Below are 23,759 nucleotides of genomic sequence, written 5' to 3' on the forward strand. Positions count from 1 at the left end.
AAGGACACTGAAATCCAAATAATTATTGGATTTCAGTGGTCCTCACTAGCTGTCTTGGTAAAACTTTAGAAAAAATGGTGAATGATCGGTTAACATTGTTTCTTGACTTGCACTACTCCTTAGTCGGAGCCAATACAGTTTTCGGAAAAACAGATCAACATTGGATACAATGACAAAAGCTGAAGCAAACATACACAATGCCTTTCTCCGAAACGCACATCTTGTTATGATGTGCCTTGACATTGAAGAGGCTTTCGATACTACTTGGAGATATGATATCCTACAGGAATTACACAAATTAGGATTACGAGGCCATCTACCAAAGTTCCTTCAGAACTTTGTCTAAAAGAACTTTCCAAGTCCGCTGCCATCATATTCTGTCTTAAATATACAATCAAGAACGGGGGTACCCCAAAACTCAGTCCTTAGTGCAACCCTTTTTATCAGAATCAATCCTGTCACGGAAGTTATTCCAGAAACAGTAGAAACATATCTATATGCTGACAACCTCACCATTTCATGTCACTCACAGAACATGTGGACAATCGAGAGACAGCTTCAATGCACTGTAACAAAATAGAGTCCTGGTCCATCTATAATGGATATTGAATCACAGTACAAAGGACAGTGGTAATACACTTCTGCAAAAAATGAAACATGCTTCCTGACCCAGAATTAAGAATAAGCAATCAACAAATCCCACTCAAACATAATATCTGACTTCTAGGACTAATCATAGATCACAAATTAAATTTCATACAACATATAAAATATCTATGTACAGTGTGCTTAAACAAATTAAACATTCTCCGAGCAATACCTGCCATGACATGGGGAGCTGATAGTTATTCCCTCTTGCATATCTATCGTGCATTGATAAGATCCAGATTAGATTATGGTTCTCCCATTTACTCCTCAACTAGGAAAGTGTGTTGAATTAGTTAGATCCAAAGTGTATTACATGTTGTTTCTGGAGCATTTCATACCTTACCTGCATGCAGTTTATACACAGAGATCCATGAACTTCCACTCAGTCTTCATAGACAAGTTCTTCTTCTGAACTATGCTGCTAAAATTCAAAGCCTTCCTTGACATCCAACATGGCAATATCTGTATATTTCAAAATGGGAAACTTTATAGGAGAACAAACCTAGCATATGCAAATCTGCAGGCAAAAGATTAAAATAAATACTTTCACAGTGGAACTTAAATATGGATAAATTCTACCAAGATACCCCCACATATCTTCCCCCATGGGAAGTCAGTTCAGCTGACTGACATGGACCTCACAAAATGGGAAATAACATCCCAAATCATATATGAAACATCTACATTCCTCTTATGTAATGCAATTCTCTGATCTGATTACTCACATCTGTACAGTGATGGCTCCAAAATGGATAGAGATGTTGGTGCTGCAGTGGTCCTGCCAAATAGCATAATTTCTCAGTCACTCCCAATAGAGTATAGTATTTATAGTGCTGAACTGTTTGCAATAAATCTCGCACTAGATCACATTGCGAAAACTTCTCTTGTAAAAAGTATCATTTTTACAGATTCATTAAGTGCATTATATGCTTTACAGAAACAAAATCAACCATCTCATCCATATCTAAGAAAAATTCTTTCCTGTGTATTGCTTCTTAAGACTAAAGACCAAAGAGTCAGATTCGTGGATTCCTGGATGTTCTGGAGTACTGGGAAATGAATGTGCTGATCAAGCTGCCAAACATCTGTCAAATGGAAATTCTCACCTACATAAAGTTCCAAACAGTGACTTTAAAAATGTCATTTGAAAAGCCTCTGAAAATATATGGACACAGACCTGGAAATCTCAAGAAAACAACAAACTATATCAAACCAAACAGCAGCCAAAATCCTGGAAATCAAGTTTTCTGGCAAACAGACTTGAAGAGATTATCCTCACCTGGCTTTGCATTGGACATACACATTTAATGCAATCTTATCTCCTAATGAAAGATGATCCTCCACAATGCCCTCAGTGTCTAACAATACTAACAGTGAAGCACAGGCGCTTCCGTAGCCAGGTGGGAAGGAGCAGCAGTGCGTAATGCATGCTTCTTGATTAGACCGAGGTTCGATCCCATCACCACCAAATATGGAGGATGCGGAAAGGTTAGGGAATGACCACCGCATATTCCCAGAGCAATATGGCCTTAGTTGCTAATGCTCCTAAAAAAAAAAAAACAAATAACAAACAAAAATAACAGTGAAGTACGTCATCGTAGAATGTCCACGTTACAAATTGCCCACCAATCAGCTTTCAAATTGCATGCAAATGAACCATTAAGCCTTCAACTCATTATGGGAGAAAACTCAGACATAAAGGAACTTTTTATATACGTTAGTCTAATAAACTGCATCTAATATTCCAACATCAGTGTTAACATAACTGAAAATAGCAAAACTTGAACAGGCGCAGTATAGCCGAAGCAGCTTTTGAGCCACAAAATCACAAACAACAACCACCTCGAACTTTTGAGCGTGGTGGGGGTCTATGATAAGGCATATGCAAGCTTGTATTCAACATACAGTGGTCATTTTGAGCAGTTCTGTAAACCTAAGTAGGTTGCTGGAACACAAAAATGGCTGTAACAGCAATCTACTTATGTTTACAGAACTGCTCAAAATCGGAAACAAGGCAAAATCAGACCTAGTTTACATGAGCTTTATTTTATTGATTTTAGGTCCTAAATCCATCCCCAAAGTGGTCCCACATGTTATGATACACCCTTATAAAAAAGTGCATATTATAGTTTAAAAAAAAAAAAAAAACATAGGGTTTTATAAACCACTTTATCTTGATGCCATTGAATTAATGTTAGTTTCCTTTGTTTAAGGTTTTTGTGGAAAAAGTAATAAACCAGCCAAAGTAGCACTTGTTGCTACCCATGCTGATGTAGCAAATTGCCACCGCCATCCTAGTACAGGTGAATATGTAAGTAGTGAGGCCACATCAGTTCTTCAAGTAGTAATACAGAAATATCAAAATATATTTGATCTACATAACTCAGTTTTTGTGGTTGATGCACACTTTGGCTCTCCAACTATGAAATTTTTCAAGCAGTATCTCTCTATAATAAAGGCAGAAGTTGTTCAGGTATTTATTGAAATGACATTATTATGTAATATCATGATGCTCAGCTTCTCATTAACTGTTTAAGTAAATGTGTAAATGGTTGTATCTTGCATAGTTGCAATTGATGAGTATTTTTAATTTTTTATTTATTTATTTATTCTTTTCTATAATTAATTAGTAATGATAAATGATGGAATAATCTTTTTTAATGTATTTTTTTTTAGCTATAACTTATCTTCATAACTTATGCTAATCTGTTATCTGATCCTGAATATATTGATTCCTCTCAGCCCTATTGGTTGCTTTGGTGAATAACTTGAATATTACAATCACAATCCCTTTTTTGCTATGTACTATTGAATTTTGTTAGTAAATGACATTTATTATTACTATAGTATGAACCAGAGCTATAATGCTCAATATGTTCTACATTGATATTAATATTTGTAAGAGAATAAGAGATGTTTACCTCAATATGATACATAGAACTTCTGTGATACTCTCCAGAAATTAAAATGAAAACAATTTTAAAAAATCAAAAATCTTACATTACAGTAAGAAATAATTAACAATAATTAAAAATCAATTTAATGCAATTAAAAATTAAGTAAAAAATTAATTTAACGAAAAAAATGCAAAACAATTTTCCTTCCTGAAGCTTGACAATGCTTTTTGACCATATGTCATGATCACAGGAATGGGGTGAGCGTGGAACCGAATAGGTTCCACGCTCAGGTAATACCTGAGTGTGGAATACCTCAGGTAATTCGGTTAATACCTGTGGAACCGAATAGGTTCCACAGGTATTACCGAATAGGGGTGAGCGTGGAAAACTTAAATAGGGATTATTTGTCTTCACCATGCACGTAAATGACCATGAGTCAGAGATTAGATATGGCTGGCGAACATTAACAGAATGTAATTTAATTTCGATTGTTTCTGCAAATAGTCTTGTATAATTACGTTGGACACTAAGTATTTTGGCCTCATTAAATAAAAAAGTATGTTTTCATTAATGGCATGAAAGGCTGATTCTGACGCTGCTGAACAAGAAGCATGAACTGAGGCCGTGTGTTGATTAACATGAAAATTCAGAGGAAACTGTGTAGAATCCTGATAAGATGAGTTGCAGTCACCGCAAGAAATGTTGTACACTAGGTCATTTATTTGTGTTGCGAATGAGGAAAGGACTAAGCGATTGTTCAGTATAGTAATTTCCGTATTGGCCTGGCTACAATTTTAAATTCATTATCTTTAAAGAATCTGTTAAGTTGTTTGTGCCACTTATGGGACAGAAATAAAGTATTTTTTAATATTACTATTGTTGGTTGGTGTATTTTTTGTATTCTATCCTTAGCTTGTACCCTAATTCTGTCTATCTGTCTGCAACTGGGTAACCCCTGTTTAAGAATGTGCTAGTTAATATTTGTATTTCTGAGCCCAAAGCAGATTCTGTTGTTGAATAAGCATTGAGAAATTGTTTAAAGATAGCTGTTATAATGTAGAAGCATACCGGTGTTTGTAGGTTTACGATAGATGTTAAATTGGATTTTATTCACATCCCGAGTAATTGTGAAATTTAGAAAATTTAATGGCTTAGTATCCGTATTCTCCCTCTCCAATGTAAATTTGAGTCTAGAATAAATATTATTAAACAAATGTAAAATGTCTTGGATAGTGTTACTATTGGTAATGACTAGAACATCGTCAAATTACCTCCCACAGTATGTGATACGGGGTAGAAAAGACATCAAATGTATACATTCAATCATTGAGAGATAGATCTCCGATATTAGGCCGCTCAGGCTTAATCCCATTGTCAAACAAAAAATTTGTTTGTATACTTTGTCTCGAAAGGTGGTATAGTTGGCTTCAACTAAAAGTTTAATTGAGTGAAAAATTTCCTAATGCATTAAGGGCTTATGCCTCAAGCTGCGGAAGAGTTAGACTATGTACTGTATTTCCCCATGTAGAAGACGCACCTTTTTTCGAAAAATTTGGGGTTTAAAAACTGGGTGCGTCTTATACAGTGGTTGTAGATTTTTTTTTTTACTTGCATTTCCCGCTTTTTCGTGCTTGTTGTCTTTGCGCTCATTATTTCGCACTTGTTACTGGTATATTAGGTTACGTTTTGCCACGTTCTGCCCAGAAATGGCTCAGAAAAGATTTTCTGAGCCATTACAGTGCTGAATTCAAGTTAAAAGTGAATGAAAATCGTGCTGTTGAACGTAAGTTTGGTCCTCCTCCAACTGAGAAAACAATCCGAGACTGGCTACAGGAAGAAGAAAACCCCTACTGAAAACGCCACGGCAGAAGAAGGCCATGAGAGGCAAGTCAGCAAAATGGCCTGATTTAGAGAGGGAATTGAAGATATGGATCGAGGAGCAAAGGGCAATTGGAATTCCTGTGTCCACAAAGATGGTTCAGCATGAGGCAAGAAGAATTGCTGGTGAAAAAGAAGTTACTGATTTCAAAGGAGGACACAATTGGTGCTTCAGGTTCATGAAACGGAATGGACTAAGCATGCGTACGTGCACCAGACTTGCCTGAAAGCTATGAGCAGAAGGTCCTTGAATTTCATCGTTTTTTTTCATGCAATGTCGGAAGACTCATCAGTTTGAGTTGAGACAGATTGCAAATATGGACAAAGTCCCCCTTCAATTTGATGTCCCAAGTAACAGAACTGTTAATAAGAAGGGGATGAAAACTGTAACTGTGAAGACAAGTGGACATGAAAAGAGCCATTATACAGTTGTTCTAGCTTGTTGTGCCAGTGGAACCAAGCTGCCTCCTATGCTGATTTTCAAATGCAAAACAATGCCAAAAGAAGACATTCCTCGAGGAGTGATTGTCCATGTTCATGACAAGGGTTGGATGGATCAGGATGGGATGAAGATCTGCTTTGAAAAAGTTTGGAGCAGGACACCAGGTGGGCTGTTACGCAAACCTGCCCTATTGGTGCTTGATCAGTTCAGGGCACACAACAAAAAATACAAAGAAGATTGCTGCAGAGCAAAAAACAAAACTTGCCATCATACCTGGAGGATTGACATCCCAGCTCCAACACTTGATGTCAGCATTAACAAACCCTTCAAAGCTGTCATGAGAGACGAATGGAACCAATGGATGAAGTCTTCTAGGGACAATTTGACTCCAGCAGGAAGAGTGAAGAAACCAACTATAGGAGAAGTTTGTACCTGGGTGAAAAGATCCTGGGATAATATCAAGATTGAGATCGTTGTCAAGTCATTTAAGAAGTGTGGCATTTCAAATGCCATAGATGGAACTGAGGACGAGGTAATATATAAAGACAGTGAGTCATCATCAGACACAGATGAAGACAAGCTAATGGATGGAAGTTTTGACAGTGATGAGTTGTATGAATTTTATGATGAATAAAACTTGAGTTCAATAACTTTATGTAATACATATTTTTTTCAAATTTCGGGTCCCAAAATTAAGGTGCATCTTATACATGGGGAAATACAGTATATTTTAGTGCACTTGTTGTCATTTATACACAGCCAATTATAGATTAGCAAATTTGCAATAGCGGCATTGTTTAAGTTACATCTCATATTGTGAATACCTTCACGACGAGTTGCCATGACATTGCACTACTTCGAATAAGTAACGCTTCACCCAAAGGAGAAGACTGTTGTTACTTATTCTCAGTGGATACCACCACCCAGACAGCACCGTTTCAGGGCTATTTTGTATTTGCGTGGGATAATAACTCGACTATCCGGTTGTCTCTATTAGACTTAGAAAAGCAAAACGGTAGCGGGAAAGTAATAATAGGAGGAAGAGGAAAAGAAACGGTGTAGAAGAATGAAAGGGACAGTAACTCCTTCAACTCACACCACTCAAAAACTCAAACTCCTCGAATAAGCAACGCTTTCCCAGTGGAGAAGACTGTTGTTACCTATTCTTGGAAACTCCGGACATCATCAGGCTCCCCCTGGTGCCGTTTCAGGGCTATTTGGCCCTTCTTCGGTGGGTTGGTAGGTACCCAAGTGATTGTAATGATGACAAAACAGTTGTGAAGTATATCTCCACAATATGAGAGATGCCTGATGGTGTATGATATAAGTTAGGACTCTAATGCATTAAGGGCTTATGCCTCAAGCTGCAAAAGAGTTAGACTATGTATATTTTAGTGCACTTGCATCATTTATACACACATGCCGTCTGGGTGGTGGTATCCGCTGAGAATAAGTAACAACAGTCTTCTCCTTCGGGTGAAGCGTTTCTTATTCGAAGTAGTGCAATGTCATGGCAACTCATCGTGAAGGTATTCACAATATGAGATGTAACTTAAATGATGCTGCTATTGCAAATTTGCTAATCTATAATTGGCTGTGTATAAATGATGCAAGTGCACTAAAATATACATAGTGAAAAATTTCCTTAATAGGAAGCTTTGTATAATTAATTTAATCAGTATCGAGTTATTATTTAACATATCTCAAAGAATGTCTAATATGTATTCAATGTTTACATTCATATATAACGAGGTAACATCTAGTGAGAATAAATTATCATTACCACCAAGTCTACAGGCCTTAAGGTTATTAAATAGTGTATCGTCGTTCTTAATCCAAAATTGTATTGCCTGTCTAAAGGGTTTTATAATGCAATATGCATGTGTGGCCAAGGATGAAAATAGAGTTTCTGTAGGAAACAGTAGGCTGAATAGGAAAGCCGGTCTTATGTAATTTTACCTGACCGAAAAGTGCAGGAATATTGTATGTTCTGGCCTTCAATTGCTTTAACTAAGCCATAGTAATGAGTCATTTTTTCGACGTGGTTAACATTTTATTTTATTGATTGACCAAATTGGTAAATAGTGCTGGATCTACTTCAAGATAAGTGGAGGTATCCGATACAACTGACTCTAACTTATTAATATAATCAGATTTATTGCATATTACCACTGTATCTCCTTTGTCAGCTCTCTGAATAATAATGCCTTTATTTTCCTGAAGTTCACGTAAAGCTGAACTGTCATGTGTATTCAATTTAGGAAGTCGCATTTCCTTTATGTTATTCACCACCTGGTTAACTAGTTGAATAAATAAATCTTTTTGTGGAACATTATGAAGTCCAAATTCAATATCAATTATGCACTGTTTTTAGGTAGTTTTCGAGGTGGTAAATTGTAATTTAATCCTTTCGATAAAAGTCAAATCTGGTCCTGCGATAGCGTATACGAGAAAAGATTTGTAACCTGTTGATATGTCGGTTCGTTGAATGTTGGGTGAGGGGGTGTTTGCGAACTAGCTGAAGTATTCTGTGGTAGACGGTTGTGTGTATGTGGTGGGGGGGCCGTCACACAACTCGTATGCATTTGGTCGCAAACTCATGACAATGTGTTAGAACTCATATGAATGTGTCTTGACCCTTCCGATAGTGCATTCAATTTGTTAACATGTCTGTTTTTTTTTTCTGAGGTCTGTGCTTCACATCGCAAATCTATGGAGGTCTTCAATACAGACCAATCATTAGGATGCAGATAATTTTTTAATTTGTTGCGAAGTTTCCTAACTTGGGAAAGGTATTTTTGTTTATCAGAATACTGAGATCTTAAGGCAAACTTAGCTATATTATGCGATGTGGCAAGTGCCAGTTGCTTAATGCCTGAAATTTTATGATTTAAATTAACTCTGGCAAACTTTGGAATGATGTTGTTTTGAAGGCAATACTTATACTTTAGAAAAGAAATATGGTAACCTTGGGCCGAGTATCTTAGTATTAATCTAATGTAATTTCGCACCAAGGTATTCAAAAAATCCCCCATAATTGTGTGTATGTAATTTTTTACTTAATTTTTAATTGCATTAAATTGATTTTTAATTGTGTTCATTTGATTTTTAATTGTGTTCATTTGATTTTTAATTATTGTTAATTATTTCTTACTGTAATGTAAGATTTTCATTTTTTTTTTTTTTTAATTGTATTCGTTTTAATTTCTGGACAGTATCATACGAAAGTGTTCTATATATCATATTGAGGTAAACTTCTCTTATTCTTTTACAAATACAATTATTATTGGTAATTATTATTCTGCTATTGTACTATATAGAATAGCAGACAAAAACTGCATCACTTTACAAATTTGTTTTAAAAGTATAAAAAAAATATTTTAAAATAAGCTTGACATTGCCTTATTGATGTAACGTAATGTGATATCTGGCTTATTCCTGCTTTTCAAGTTGAAATCAGTGGATTCAACTGAATTTGTTTTCTGATTGCAGGAAAAACATCTTAAACTAACAACACATAAAAAGTATGGCATTTCTTCTTTATAATGAAGAAATTTTAATTTTTAAATTTTATTTTTTTTTAAATGAAAACACCAAACACGAAGGGTATTACAACTTGTAGTGTAGTACTTATACTATATGTAGGTTGGAGGTCGAGAAGATAGAAGATACTTGTTGACATTAGATTTGAATTTCGATAGGTGTAATTTTTGGGAACTATATATGAACTATATTTTCGAGAACTATATGTGAGGGCAGATTGTTCCAAAAAAAAAAGAGACAGAAGGGATAAATAAGGAAGAGGAAAAGTTAGTTCTGTTAGTTTGGAGTTGTACAGTGATTTCAAGTTGATGAGTTGTGGTATGCATTCGGATTGGTTTGGAAGAAAACAGTAGAATTGTAGATGACTGAATCCAATTCAGAAGAACAGTGCCCATAGAAGTACAGTAGACTCTCAATTTTCTGAGCTAGATGGTAAAAAAATATTCCTGGTTAATCCAAAAATACAGTAAGTCCCCAACATACGTAAGAGATATGTTCCAGGACTTCTTACATAAGTCGAGATTTGCGTAACTCTGGAATGACTAATAAAATATTGCTGCTATATCCCTGATATGCCAAAATTAAAAAAAAAACTGCATAATATCCCCAGAAGAATGAAGAAAAATAGTTATATATTTTTAATTAGTTCAATTAAAAACTTTATCTGCAGACAGCAGTGAAGTAGCCGGAGTGGCACGTAAGAAAAGAAAACATAAAAGGAAGAAAAAATGCATGTTATTGTACTGAAAAACTGGTGTGTATTTTGTAGCCTTGGTTATTATTATACACTGGTGTGCAAAGCATTAGGAGTGGCCTGCATCGACATTAGGAGTGGCCATATCTCCTACTAAGGACCACCTCTTCCCTTTGTTCCATCTTTGGCAGTGATGCATCTGTATCATGGCAGCCAGTGCTGTGTTGCCATTTTTGAATAAAGTCCCTCTGTACTGTTTTGTTTCCGTTGTTTCCTTCATTTCTGTACCTCAAGCGTTCCTTTGGTATGCTTTTCCCATATCCAGGCCACTCCTATGAGAAGCTACAGGTGAAAACCTGACTGGTCCTTAAATTTTGCACATCAGTGTAGCTGACCTTCATTGGCATTTTCGTATTCTGTCTTTCTCCTTTATTGTGTTCACTGTTGCCACTGACAAATCTGAATTCCACGCAATACTTCTTAACGTTTGGCCATTTCCATACATCCTTATTATTTTTAACCTTCTGATCCAACTTGATCGCTTTCCTTTTCTTGATAGACTTACTAATACCATTGTCACTTATTCCCTTAGTCGACATCATGCTAACGGTCAAAATGAAATTTTCTGAAAAGAACTTCACAGGGTTAAGGCAAAAACTCACTATATCACTCCATGCGAGATGATATTTTACTAAAGTTCATTTCTGGAGGTCACTGCTATAAAACAATAAAAATAATTTGCACTTTCCGGGTTACTGGACTTTTCTCTTAGTGCAATTAATTATAAACAGGTAGTAAACTCGATCTTATTGCATTTGCGATAATGCCGATAGCTGGAATTCTGTTAGTTGTTACATTATGGTGAAATATGTGTCCCCTTCACTTGAAATCTTCAGTCATAAAAAAATTATAAATAACGTAATGTAAGTCCAAAGCTACGTAAGTCAGGGACTTGCTGCATAGAAAAATGTTCAACAACCTACGTAAAAAGTATGGCGATAGATAAAGAGCTTACCACGCACTACTCGCATGTCCAATACGATGCTTCCCTTTTTACAATGGCACATATGGTTTGGTCACCAACGTTATAATGGTTCTTTAGAGATTTAACGGGTGCACCATTTTCAAACTTTTGAATAATTTCAAGTTTTTGTTTAAATGAAAGCACAACTCTTGTGTTTGCACATCATTTTTGCAATTTCTAAACAAAAAAAAAAGGAAAAAAGTTACTATAAAAAAAAAATTCAGACATCCCTGACATGCATAACGAAACAAAATTTGTCTTTTTGCGGTGCGATGGAACACAACAATCGACTCGAAGCACTAAAACAAACTAAACATTTGGTCTTTTTTTTTGAGTAGTGGGTGTGAAGATAGTGGGGGGGTGCAAGATAATAGGCACACTAATCTCCTAATGACGACTTATAATGCCGCTTCTTGTTGATTATTTATGGCTTGCAAAACATCTGTTTTGCAAGTCGTAATAGAATACCTATTCTAGTTATTACTTGAATTTTATGATTTCTGGTTGTTTTTTTTTTTTTTTTTTTTTTTTTTTTTTTAATTGGAATCTTGAAGTGTCGCGGTTAATCTGATCCCGGTAAATCGAGAGTCTGCTGTATATGTGAAAAAAAGGCATACAGCATAAACTGAATGCCTATGAGGAAAATGATTAATTAATGTCCCATTTCATAATAAATGGGTTATTAATTAAACCATTTACTGTGCATGCAAATCTGCACCTAAAACATAAATTTAAAAATTTGAATATCTATTAAAGCAGTGGTTTTCGACCTTTTTTAAATAACGGCACCCCTAAGTAATTTATTTTATTTTGTGGGACCTTTACTTAATTTTTTGCCTGTTAGATCCGATTCTCTCTCTGTATATATATATATATATATATATATATATCTAATATTAGAAAAATATGTTATATGATACAGTCGAATTTCGTTAATACAGTCGATTCCAGTTATTTGGGACACATTGGGACTAGTGCATTTTGACCCGATTAAGTGGCTGCCCCAATTATCCGAAGTTTCATGTAAATAGTAAAAAATACAATGGACTCCCACTTTACAATTGGTTCACTGTACAATCAAATCAGGTTACGATGGACTCACCATAGTAAAGTACCGTTCACTATTCGATGCGTAGTAAGCACCGGTCATTATGATCATGTTTGTGAATTGAATTTTAATTCTATTAAACAGCAACTCTAATTAGTGAAAATAGGAGGAATATTATCCACAGGCTATAAAAGTAAAGATATAGTAAGCACGAATTTATCCTTTATTACCTTACCAATTAAAAAAATTAAATAATACATGAAAATCGGAAGAATATATGTGATAATCGGAATAATTAACACGTACTGTAATATGTACATACTAAGTAGTTGACATTTCTGTTCACTGATATTTGTGGGTGGGGGTTAAAATTTAAAACAGTAAAAATAAAAGCAATTAATAACAAAGAACACGGCACAAAAATTGCAAGTAACATGATAGGCACAGTGAGATCGGAGTAACAAGTTACGAAGCTTTAAAAATAGGAATGAAAAGAAGATTTTGAAAATTAATTTTTTTATATGATTGAAGCTTTCATGGAAGTGTAAACACATTTCACCATAATAGCCCACAGAATTCCAGCTGTCGGTACTATAGCAAATTCAATAAGATCGAGTTTACTATCCCTTTATGATAGATTGCACTAACAGAAAAGCCCAATAAACAGGTGGCTGCTAATTGTTTTATGGTTGTAACCTCCAAAAATCCCCGAACCAAGTGGTATGGTCGGAGACAATCGTAGGGTAATCTCCGGTGCTGCGATCTCCTGCCCCGATTAAACGGCATGTTGTCCCAATTAAGCGAAGTAAACCCTGGCTATTTTCTCGATTGTGTTCTGTTTTTAAGATTTACCCCAAATAAACGGCTGCCCCAATTAACCGGACTACACTGTACAGCAATACCCCGCATAGCACTGATAATTAGTACCGAAACTGTTCTGTGTTATGTGAAACTGTGCTGATTGAGGTATAATTATAATGGGTTTTAAATGAATGTGTACCAGAGAAACAGTCTATAAACAAATTATAATAAATCTATAAACAATTTGCGCTTGATAGCCAATTAAATGGATTTGAAATAAAAAATACTGCAAAAATTTTATTAATGAATAGGTAACATGATGAGAGATGAGAAAAAAGCTTTATTGTTTATTTGGGTATTTCAAAAATGAAGTTTGGTGAAGTCATCTCTTCTTTTTCTCGGTATACAAGTCTTTGTAGCATTGAATCCCATCTTATAAAATTTTCCGTGTCTGGATGCTACATCCAACATTTGGATCTCCATTCATAATTGCCTCGCAGGCAATGTCAAGCCCTGAAAAACTTTCTTCAATTCTTCTGTTGAAAATTCTTATGGTGGAACTTCGGTGTTATCCACTTCAGAATTGTTTTCCTCTTCTTCTTATGCAATTTTCTTATCAACTTCAAGGAGAGTTGCATCATCTAAGTTATTTGCATGAGTCAATGCAGTCATGTACATTGGCAGTGTCCACAGTTTCGAATCCCAAGTCTTTTCCGATCTTCACAATGTCTTCAGCAATTGTGTGAAATTGTGATTCAAAACCAATGAAATCATTTGCCAAATGGGGCAAAACATGCTGCCAAACATAACGCATGTTGTTGGCAATGATTTCTAACCAAGACGCAGATATATTTTCGATTGTATTTAGAGGGGTAAAAAATAAATTGTGAAATGAAAAGTTTGAAAAGCTATCATGTCGTCTCGTCAGGATGGAATTAAGAAAAAGTGAACGCTGTTGCCACTGCCTGAGGGGACTACTGTCATATGTGCCGCATATATGAGACAATACAGTTGGCATCGCAGCAGCATATATGTACCCGTACCTAGGCTACGACAACACTCTTTAAAAATTACAGCTGTGACTTGCAGGCTCCGAAAAAACGATAAGTGTTTGCCTTTTTATTTACATAATTGTTATTTTATATTGTACTTAATACGTAGTCTTATAGTTATAGTTACGCTGGTTATTTTTATTTTAATTTAGATAAACAGTTTTTGTAGATATACGTAATACTTAATATACGTAAAACTGTTATTTTGTTCGAATCTTGCAGCCATTGTTTTTGTATATATTGGTAGGGAATTCAAATTTTTAATTGAGGTAGTTAGGTAGCTCTAACGTATAATTTATAGAGTAATACGCTTCACTGTTTCTATTAGATAGCGTAGTATTGACATTTAATTAATTTAATTTATTGATTTTATTAATTTAAAATATCATGCCCCAAACTAGAGCAGCAAAGCAACGGGCACCAAGTGGCAGGAGTGCTGTAACTCGGGGGAGAACTGAGGAGGGTGATTCTCCAACGCATCAGAGCCCAAAAAAATTTGCGACTTGTGAAATGTTTACCGAACTCTCTGGAACGGAACATGATATTGCCATGGGGGATGTCTTTGTATGTGCGCGATGTAAGGAGTGTAAGGAAATCAGGCGACAACTCAGCGTTGTTATGGGCCTATATGAGAGCTTGAAGGACAGGGTGGATGCCCTCGAAAGATCTAAATTGAGGGGCCCATCAAGCTCTCAGCTGCCCACATCAATGCCAGAGCTTGCACTTGGTCATCACGCAACACAGCGGCAACCCCCAAAGCAGAATGTGCTGGTCCCACAGGAACTAGTAGTTGTTGGTGACTCTATTGTCAGGGAAATGGGAAACATGCTTTGTAAAAAGGATTGGTGGAACAGGACCAGGGTATGTCTGCCAGGGGCAAAGGTTGATGATGTTGTAGAGCGGATATCATCTTTTAAGGGCACAAACGGTGATATTGTTGTACACGTTGGCACTAATGATATTAAGAGTAGGAGACCGGTAGAATTACTTAACAAGTACAGGTCACTGTTGAACAAAAGCCGAGAATTAGGGTTGAATTTGAAAGTGTCTGCAATTCTGCCCAGACACGATAGAAGGGAGTATATGATGAGAAACTTGTCGATCAATTCGGCCCTGGAAAGAATGTGCAAGGCTCAAGGGATAGAATTTTTTTCAGCCTGGACTGTACTTGTTAACAGGAGAGACTGCTTCTGTAGGGATGGAATACACTTAAATAGAAAGGGTGCAAGAATATTTGCTGATGCTATCGAGGCAGTGTTAGGTGGGTTCGAAAACTGATAGCTTGGGGGGGGATACAAGGACTAATAGTTTAACAGTAACCGTAGGCAGAGGTGAAGGTGATTCTTGCACAACTTCTATTAGAATAAGTAGCGACCTGGAGCGTGGGGTGTTGGGGGTTTCAGGGATGGATGGCAGTCATCCTGAAATAGGTGGGTATATGGGATGTGTTAGGGTAACTAGGAATAGGAGTAGGAGCATGTATGCTTGCATGTATACCAATGCTAGAAGTATAGTAAATAAATTTGATGAATTTGAAGTATTGGTCAAGACATCAAAGGCGGATATTGTTGGGATAGCAGAGATGTGGTGTCACACAGATATAAGGAATGCTGAACTGGAATTTGGGGAGTACAATGTGTACAGAAAGGATAGACAGGATAGAAAGGGAAGAGGTGTTATGCTGTTAATTAAGAAAAACATAAAATCAAAAGAAGTGCATCCAGTTGATATAGATGAACAGTGCACTGTTGAGTCAGTTTGGTGTGACATAAGCACTGCAAAAGCAAAAATAAGAGTAGGAGTCTGTTTTTCATTGCTGCTCCAGTGTTACACATTTCAATCTTTGGAGCCATTTTCAGTTTTTCAGTATTGTAGGTAAAGGGATGTTGTTGTTGTTTTTTGTTATTTGGTTTTTAGGAGCATTAGCAACTAAGGCCATATTGCTCCGGGGATATGTGGTGGTCATTCTCTGACCTTTCCGTATCCTCCGTATTCGGTGGTCACGGGCTTGAATCAAAGGGATGTTGTATTCCTTTTCAATGTCGGTTTTGCTTCTTTCCATCCTGTCAGCCTCTTGTTTAATTTTTAGTTTAATTTCCAGGCTTAATTCCATCTGTTTAAGTTTTGTCACCATAACACCGCTAGATAAGATTTAATATAAACAAATTTTAAATTAATTTAAAGACACAAGTTCTGAAAAAGACATCAGCTCTGATAAAATGGCACAAAAAAATAGATTGCTGTATGTGATAGCAAAAGACTCTTTCAACTGGGGTAACAATTGCAACTGACCTTATTCCCATGGAGAGCAAGGGACTGACCTTATTCCCATGGAGAGCAAGGGACTGACCTTATTCCCATGGAGAGCAAGGGAGTGCATATAAACAACTTAGATAAACTTTTTATTCTTTTGTTAATTTAATAGCTCATTCTTCAGAAATATGTTTTTCAGAGTGCATTTGATGTTGTAGCTACAATAAACTGCTTTTGTTTACACAAAAGTAATTTCTGATAAGTCAGTGCCTTCCTTCGGGAAGTAGGGAGCCGAGTGACCAGAGGCAATAATAGGGGCAATAATCGGACAGCCCTGCCAAGGTTTGTATTAAATGTACAAAATGACAATATTTATTTCTCATGGGGTGAAAAAGAACTTTGTAATACATATTAACCGAATTTTGTAATAAACAAATATATTTATATAGAAAAGCCTATCCTTCCGCAAGGAAATGGTATGTGCTTCATAGAAACAAGTACTTTGTATAAAATGAGTTTGTACTAACGAGATTTTACTGCAGTTATTACAATAATATAGCTATAAACAAAATTACAATTCATAATACAAATTATATATATAATAATTTTATTCTTTATATAGAGGTACTAAATAAACATCAATTATCGATCACCACAAAATTAAATAGATACCGTTACACCTTTTTATAATGAAATAAATATATAAATTTTTAAAAAATAATAAATAAGTTTAAGCAACTTAAACCCAAATTACGTGGCACGCTGGAATGGTGTTGCAGCACTCCGGTTGAAAACAACTATATTAAAGTAACATCAATGTGAGTTTTAGTTTTCCTTCCTCGTTGGTTTTTCTTTTGATCTACATCATTAATTGCTTTGTTATTGAAGGAGTTCAGCCATAAAAAAATAATAATAACATGCTTTCTTAAGCCTAACTAATGCAATTATTGTAAAATGAGAATTTAAAATTAGCAGAATATCTCATTTCCAATTATCGAAACTTGCTTGCTTCACACATTTTAGCAGCATTTTCAAATTGTTTATGATACTGTTTTCTTGTATTATTGTAGTGTCTAGCTGGCATTGAATTGTTGAGGCATGTGGGGTTTTTGGTTGGCTCTTAGCAACACCAACCATAGCAAAAGTGTGGATAATGCCCAAATGATAAGTGGCACAGACAAGAGCATATATTTTAAAGTGCTGTAGAGGAGAGGATTATTTTAAAAAATATAATTATGAATATATGTTTTTTCAATATTGAAATGGATTTCTCACAGTTATGTTCATGATATATTGAACATCGAGGTGATGTTAGAAATGTGAACAATAATGTTCACATTTCTAACATCACCTTGGTGTTATTTCTTTCTGATTTTTAAGGTTATAAAAATTGGTCAAGAAGTTTTCCAAGGTACATAAGTGATCCTCAAAATAATTCAGCATACCTGGTAACTACTTAATCTGACTTCCCTCTTTTATGTAGAGTCTAAGAGCTTGAGAGAGGCTTTGCTCCACCCCCTTCCCTCCTTCCCAGGTGTGGGAACAGTATTCCATGATAAAATGGATTCAAGATATTTGTACAATAAGTAGCTGCTTAGGAGAAAAGTAATGATGAGAACAAAAAAGAAAACTCTTTTGTTTTCGTTTTTTTTTTTCCATGCAGAGAAAGTAGTATTTTTGATGTGGTTATGCCAAGAGAGATTTGAAGTCGAGGTAATCTCCAATAGAGTTATATGATGATCTTGTCTAGAAATACGGGTTTTTAAATGAAGTTGACCATGAGAGCAGTGAATTTGTTTTTTCAAGAAATAAGGCAGTTTTAGAAGGATTAAAGTTAACCAAGTTTCTTTATTTAATTGAAGAATTGCCTGGAAATCATCATTTAAGGAAATTGATGGTAAATATTCAAAAAAAAAGTTGAATCTGTCTGTGCAGAGCAAGGTTTCTCAAACTGGAAGGTGGAATGCAGTGATCAGTAATACTATGGATCTTACATGAGGAAAAGAGTGGATGAAAGAACTAAACTTTGGGGAACACCAGCATTAGTTGAAAAGTAAGAGGACAGAAAACCATCCACTAATCACACATGCAGTCCAGCAAATTAAGGAAAAGTTTACCAAATTATTCTCTTAATGGGAGCAGAATCTTTTCTCCAAACGTTCATTGGCATATACTTATTTTGCAAGAGACCTCTTATACTTTTCAACCAAGTCCTGAGTTCTTTTCTTCTCTGCTGTATTTAATGTCATTAATATCCACATGCATAGCCAAAATTTCATTAGTTCCCTTGAGAATTAGCAACTAATCAGGTAGAATAGGAGTATGTTATAGGCCTAATGAGTACAACAAACAATTGTACACAGAAATAGTTTGCCATTAAATCAGAATATCTTATAATGGTGGATTTTAACCTCCCACATATTGACTGGAACTTGTGGATTAGTCACTCGCACTCTAGCAAGGTTTTTGTGGATTTACAGGATGTGAATTTACCTGAGGGGGGGGCATAAATTCAAATTGAGGAAAGACAGTTGTAGAATAGATGTGTGGAAATTTGCCTTTAGCCTGCAGGTGATTGATTACTGGAACAGGCTTCCATCTGTCGTGGAAGTTGACAGCTTAAATAAATTCAAGGCTGAACTAGACAAAATTTTGGAGTGAATGGGTGGGTGGAATGGGAAGCTTTTTTGGCTGATGCTATATAAGCTTGCTTTCTTGTATCATATGCTTCTGCTAATGCTAATAATTTGGAATTTTTTTTTTTATGAAACACATAACTACAATTACTGTATACCTGATAAATTAATCCTGTTTGAAAAATTCTCTGACCACATTACTACTTTCAGTGTTGGGACTGGTATCTTTTGAGATTCAGGCTTTTTGAAGAGATACTGGAGATTTTATCATCACTATCATCCCTTTCTTTGATTTCCATTTGTACCTACTATTCAATCAGATTATCAGTTGGAGGGAGCTCTTTATGAAACTAGTGATTCATTCACACTTCAATGTCTATATCCATGCTAAGGTTGTTCACCATGACTAAAATTTCCTCTGATATTTTCTTGTGTTCGTTGAAAATCTACAGTCATCAACAAACTGTGAGCAAAGTGTTTTTCAACAACCTGTGATATTAAAATGCTTGTGATCTTTCTTTCCACCTTGCAGCAATGTTTCTTACTGCCATAAGGATTTAGACTCCTTCCAAAACTGCATGTTAGACTCTTTCCAAAACTGCTGGTAGAAGCAGTGGCTTGAGCCATGGTTCTTCTCAATAAAATGCTACGTAAAGATGAGAATGACTCATTGACACATAGGCTAGAGTAGGGATTTTGCTATTTGGATGTAGATAGAACACTTGATTCTTCGCTGTTTCACTTATTCTTGAGCGTGCTAACTCTAACTAATGGCCAATGACACCATACCTTCACTGCCTTGATATCCTATTATTTTTGTTATTCTTGTTATTTCTATTTTCACTTTAGAAGTACAGTATTATGGGACTGGAGTTCAGGCCAGATAAACGAATGGCCAGTTAATCCGAAAACACATGCAAAATACCATTTATAGAATGTAAATTAAATAAAAAATATATACTGTTTATTTACAGTGCATTGTATATAAATGTTTATTAAACATTTACTTAGATAAAAAAAAATCAGTAATCTTCATTTGTCTTTTTGATTTAAACTCTTTTTTTGAAGCAAAATTACGTCACTTTTTCATAAGAATTATTTCAATGGCAGATGAATTATCTTGCTGTTTGATATATCTTATCGCAGTTTCAAGCACTTTCTTTCCTTCCGAATGACTTATTCTTTTGTCATTTATCTCTGCTCATAGCGTCTGGGTTAGAACCTGAGGGGACTAAGAACCTGAGGGGGCATAGAGTCAAATTGAGGAAAGACAGTTGTAGAATAGATGTGCAGAAGTTTGCCTTTAGCCAGTGGGTAGTTGATTGCTGGAACAGACTTTCATCTGTTGTTGTGGAAGTTGATAGCCTTAAATAAATTTAAGGCTGAACTAGACAAACGTCTGGAGTTACCGGATGGGTGAAATGGGATATATATATATTTTTTTTTGGCTGATGCCATATAAGCTTGCTTTCTTGCATCATATGCCTCAACTAATGCTAAGGTGGTGATTATCCCATTATATAAGCAATGGTCAGGCCTCATCTTGAGGTGCCTCCGTAGCCAGGTGGGAAGGAGCAGCAGTGTGTAGCACACGCTTCTTGATTAGACCGGGGTTCGAGCCCATCACCACCAAATACGGAGGATGCGGAAAGGTCAGGGAATGACCACCGCATATCCCCGCAGCAATATGGCCTTAGTTGCTAATGCTCCTAAAAACAAAATAACAAATAACAACAGCCTCATCTTGAGTACTGCATACTGGTCTGTTGGAAGTAATAGGCATTTTGCATTTACATTCACTGTTGGAATGGGTGTAGAGAAGAGCAATAAAAGAAGTGAGGAAGGGTACTCTTACCAGGAAACACTTCTGTTCTGCAAACTACAGCATTGGGAGGCAAGGCACCAGTTAATGTAAATACAAATCTGATTGAGATGTTTAAGGCTTTGAATGAATTGGGTAAGCATCAGTGCTAATGGAACCCTTGCTCTTTCTCAGACTGGGCGCCTCCGTAGCCAGGTAGAAAGGAGCAGCAGTGCGTAGCACACGCTTCTTGATTAGACCGGGGTTCGAGCCCATCACCACCAAATACGGAGGATGTGGAAAGGTCAAGGGAATGACCACTGCATATTCCCGGAGCAATATATTTGCTAATGCTTAGTTGCTAATGCTCCTAAAAACCAAAAAATAACATAACATAAATAACTTTCTCAGACTGCGCACATGGATGCACGCATGAAGGGACATAAATTCCAACTGAAGAAGGATGGTTGCAGGGTAGATGTGTGAAAATTTGTTTTCAGCCAGCAGGAGGTTGATTGTTGAAGTAAACTCCCATCTGGTAGAGGTTGGTAGTTTGAATAAATTAAAGGAAGAAATAGACAAAGTGTTGGAGAAATGGGTGAAATGAGAAGTGTTGGCTTTTTTTTTTATGATGATGCTGTATAAGCTTGCTTTCTTCATCATTTCTCACTGCTGATACTAATATAAATGGCTTTCTTCAAAGTAGATTGGAGTAACATTCAGGATTAGTGCTCAGACCTCTCTTTGTTTCTTATCTTCCTAAATAGTATTCTGTGGAAAATACAGGAAAAAATGCAAAGTTTGCCAATGACTTGAAGGTTGGGAGGGTATTTAATAATTAGAAATTGGCTATGCTACTTCAAAAGGATTTGAACCAACTGCAAGTGTGGTCTGAAAAATGCTAGCTAAAGTTAAAAGCCAAATGCAAAAGTATTGCACTTGAGGTACAGAATCCCAGAAGTGGTTTATAGATTAGGCTGAGAGGAATTAAAAGAATATTCATGATGAGAATGACTTGGGGATTATGATACGTGAAGTTTAACATGTAGTGTAAGTAAGAAGAAGAAGAAATCTTTATTGCAATAATAATGATAATAATGATACAATTCTATAGATTGCAATGTTGCCCTTCACGACCACCAGGCCAGGGGTTAACAGTAATAATACAATATAAATAGCGAACATTGATATATAAAACATAGGAAATGCATATGCGGAAGTACAATTCCAAACTCCAAGTATCATACAGTTATTTACAATACAATATATAAAGATATGGGCGGAAACGGATAATTTCATATACATATAGTAGTATAAACAGGCAACGTTCTTTGCACTGAGCAGAAGTAGTTAGTCCATCATTACTAACTGTCATACTGAAGAGTTAGTATACAGTCTTCACATCAGGTGGTGTTTATGGCTTGCAGCATTAAGACGAGCTTCGAGGAGAAGGATCAGGGACAGGGAAGTACAATTCAAGGATGCGACATCTGTATTCCCTGTCAGAAGCGAACTTGTTAAGGTCAGCATCCAAGGACTGGGCACACGAAAGTAGCTGAAAAGGCAGAAACCTATCTGATAGGTGGAGACGGCTGTGATAAGGTATAAGGTATGTTAGTGTCTAACGGCTCCTGGGATTTCTCCCATCTCTGCGGGTGTACATTGTATCGGGGCCAGAGATTTGAAGTGTGTGGGGGTCATGTGCTGTGTATTGTGTTGTGCCCTTTGTTCCTCCGGTCTATTAGCCGCCGAGCCCCTAGTGGGACCCGACGTTACCACACCATGCCACGGGGAGGCTGACCGGGTGTACCACTGTAGCTAGAGTACTCTGGCGGGTCCTGCCACCTACTTTCCTGGGATTTCAGTGGCTAGGACCAGATTTAAGAATGAGATGATCGCTGTTTCTTGAGCAACGGTTGTAATTTTAACAGAGCGTAGGGTTGTTCGCTGATAACTTGTTCTAGGGCCAAATAGGTCGGGCAGTAATTTTGATGTTTTTAGATTTAGACCTGTGGGGGCATGAGTGTGTGTGTGTATATAAAAATATATATACACCCACACACAAATATATATATATATATAAACTAAAAAAAAAAAAAAAAAAAACGTTGTGCAAGAGAAAATTTGTAAGGGAGGAAGGCAAAAAGACTGGAGGGTAGGAAACAGAAGAAAGGGGCCAATAGAGAAGATGGCCCCTGATGACAGTGTGGCATGCCCAACGCCTCACCAGAGAGAAGAGTGGGGTGGCGGGTGGACGAAAACCACCTCCCCACAAAAAAAAAAATAAATAAAAATAAAAAATAATAATAATAAATAAAAAAAAAAAAAAAAAAAATCATTCTGTAAGAGAAAAATAGGGGGGGGGGGAGTAAAGAACGGATGGCAGGAAACAGAAGAAAGCCGGAAAAAAAAAAAAAAAAAAAAAAAATGAGAGAGAGATATACCCCGCAAGTTCAGGGTAGGTACAGCTAGCACGGCCAGTCAGTTGCAGCCGACAACTTGCTGGAAATCCAGCAGTGTGAGTGCTGCTATGGTGGATGGGTCATGTTCAGTAAGGTCTAGTTCAGGTGCCGTCATTGGGACTCCATTTGGTGAGTCTTTGTCGCATCCAGACTGAAGGCTGGTCCAGTAGTCCATCAGAACGAACAGTGGGGGTGGTCAAAACCGGGAGTCCAAGATTAATGGTCAAGTCCAGGGATCGATGCTAGGCCTCTTCTTGATGAGATGTGTCACATCTGGTCGAGAAAAGTTTGTCCAGGAATCAATGATGAGGAATTTGTCAAAGTATGTGTGGACCCTGTCTTTGATTGCACTGCTGGTCAAGTCTTGTGCAAGTTGGTCCAAGGCATTAGCATTCATGGCTCAATGATGAATAGCAACAATTGGCAGTCATGGTTGTTATGACCTATTGATTCGGATACTAAGGTGGTGGTAGTGCTTTCTGCCTGGTAAATAAGTCCATTGCAAATTGAGTCAGAGCTCGGTAAGTTTCTTCATTCTGTAGGGTGAGGTGTTCTTGATTTTGGTAGTTGAAGCGTAGTT

General features: G+C 36.5%; 1 protein-coding gene across 1 annotated transcript in view; it reads left to right on the top strand.

Annotated features, from left to right (window-relative positions):
* LOC150080700 (death-associated protein kinase dapk-1-like) overlaps positions 1-23,759 on the top strand; it is a 248,550-nt gene that overhangs the window by 152,089 nt on the left and 72,702 nt on the right. The window contains exon 10 of the mRNA XM_090380788.1: positions 2,862-3,121. Coding sequence (XP_090236914.1) covers positions 2,862-3,121 — 260 coding nt within the window. The remainder of the gene's footprint in view (positions 1-2,861; positions 3,122-23,759) is intronic.

The sequence above is a fragment of the Mastigoproctus giganteus genome, chromosome 9 (assembly GCF_048544385.1).
Source record: "Mastigoproctus giganteus isolate SK-2022 chromosome 9, ASM4854438v1, whole genome shotgun sequence".
In the NCBI taxonomy this organism is placed as follows: Eukaryota; Metazoa; Arthropoda; class Arachnida; order Uropygi; family Thelyphonidae; genus Mastigoproctus; species Mastigoproctus giganteus.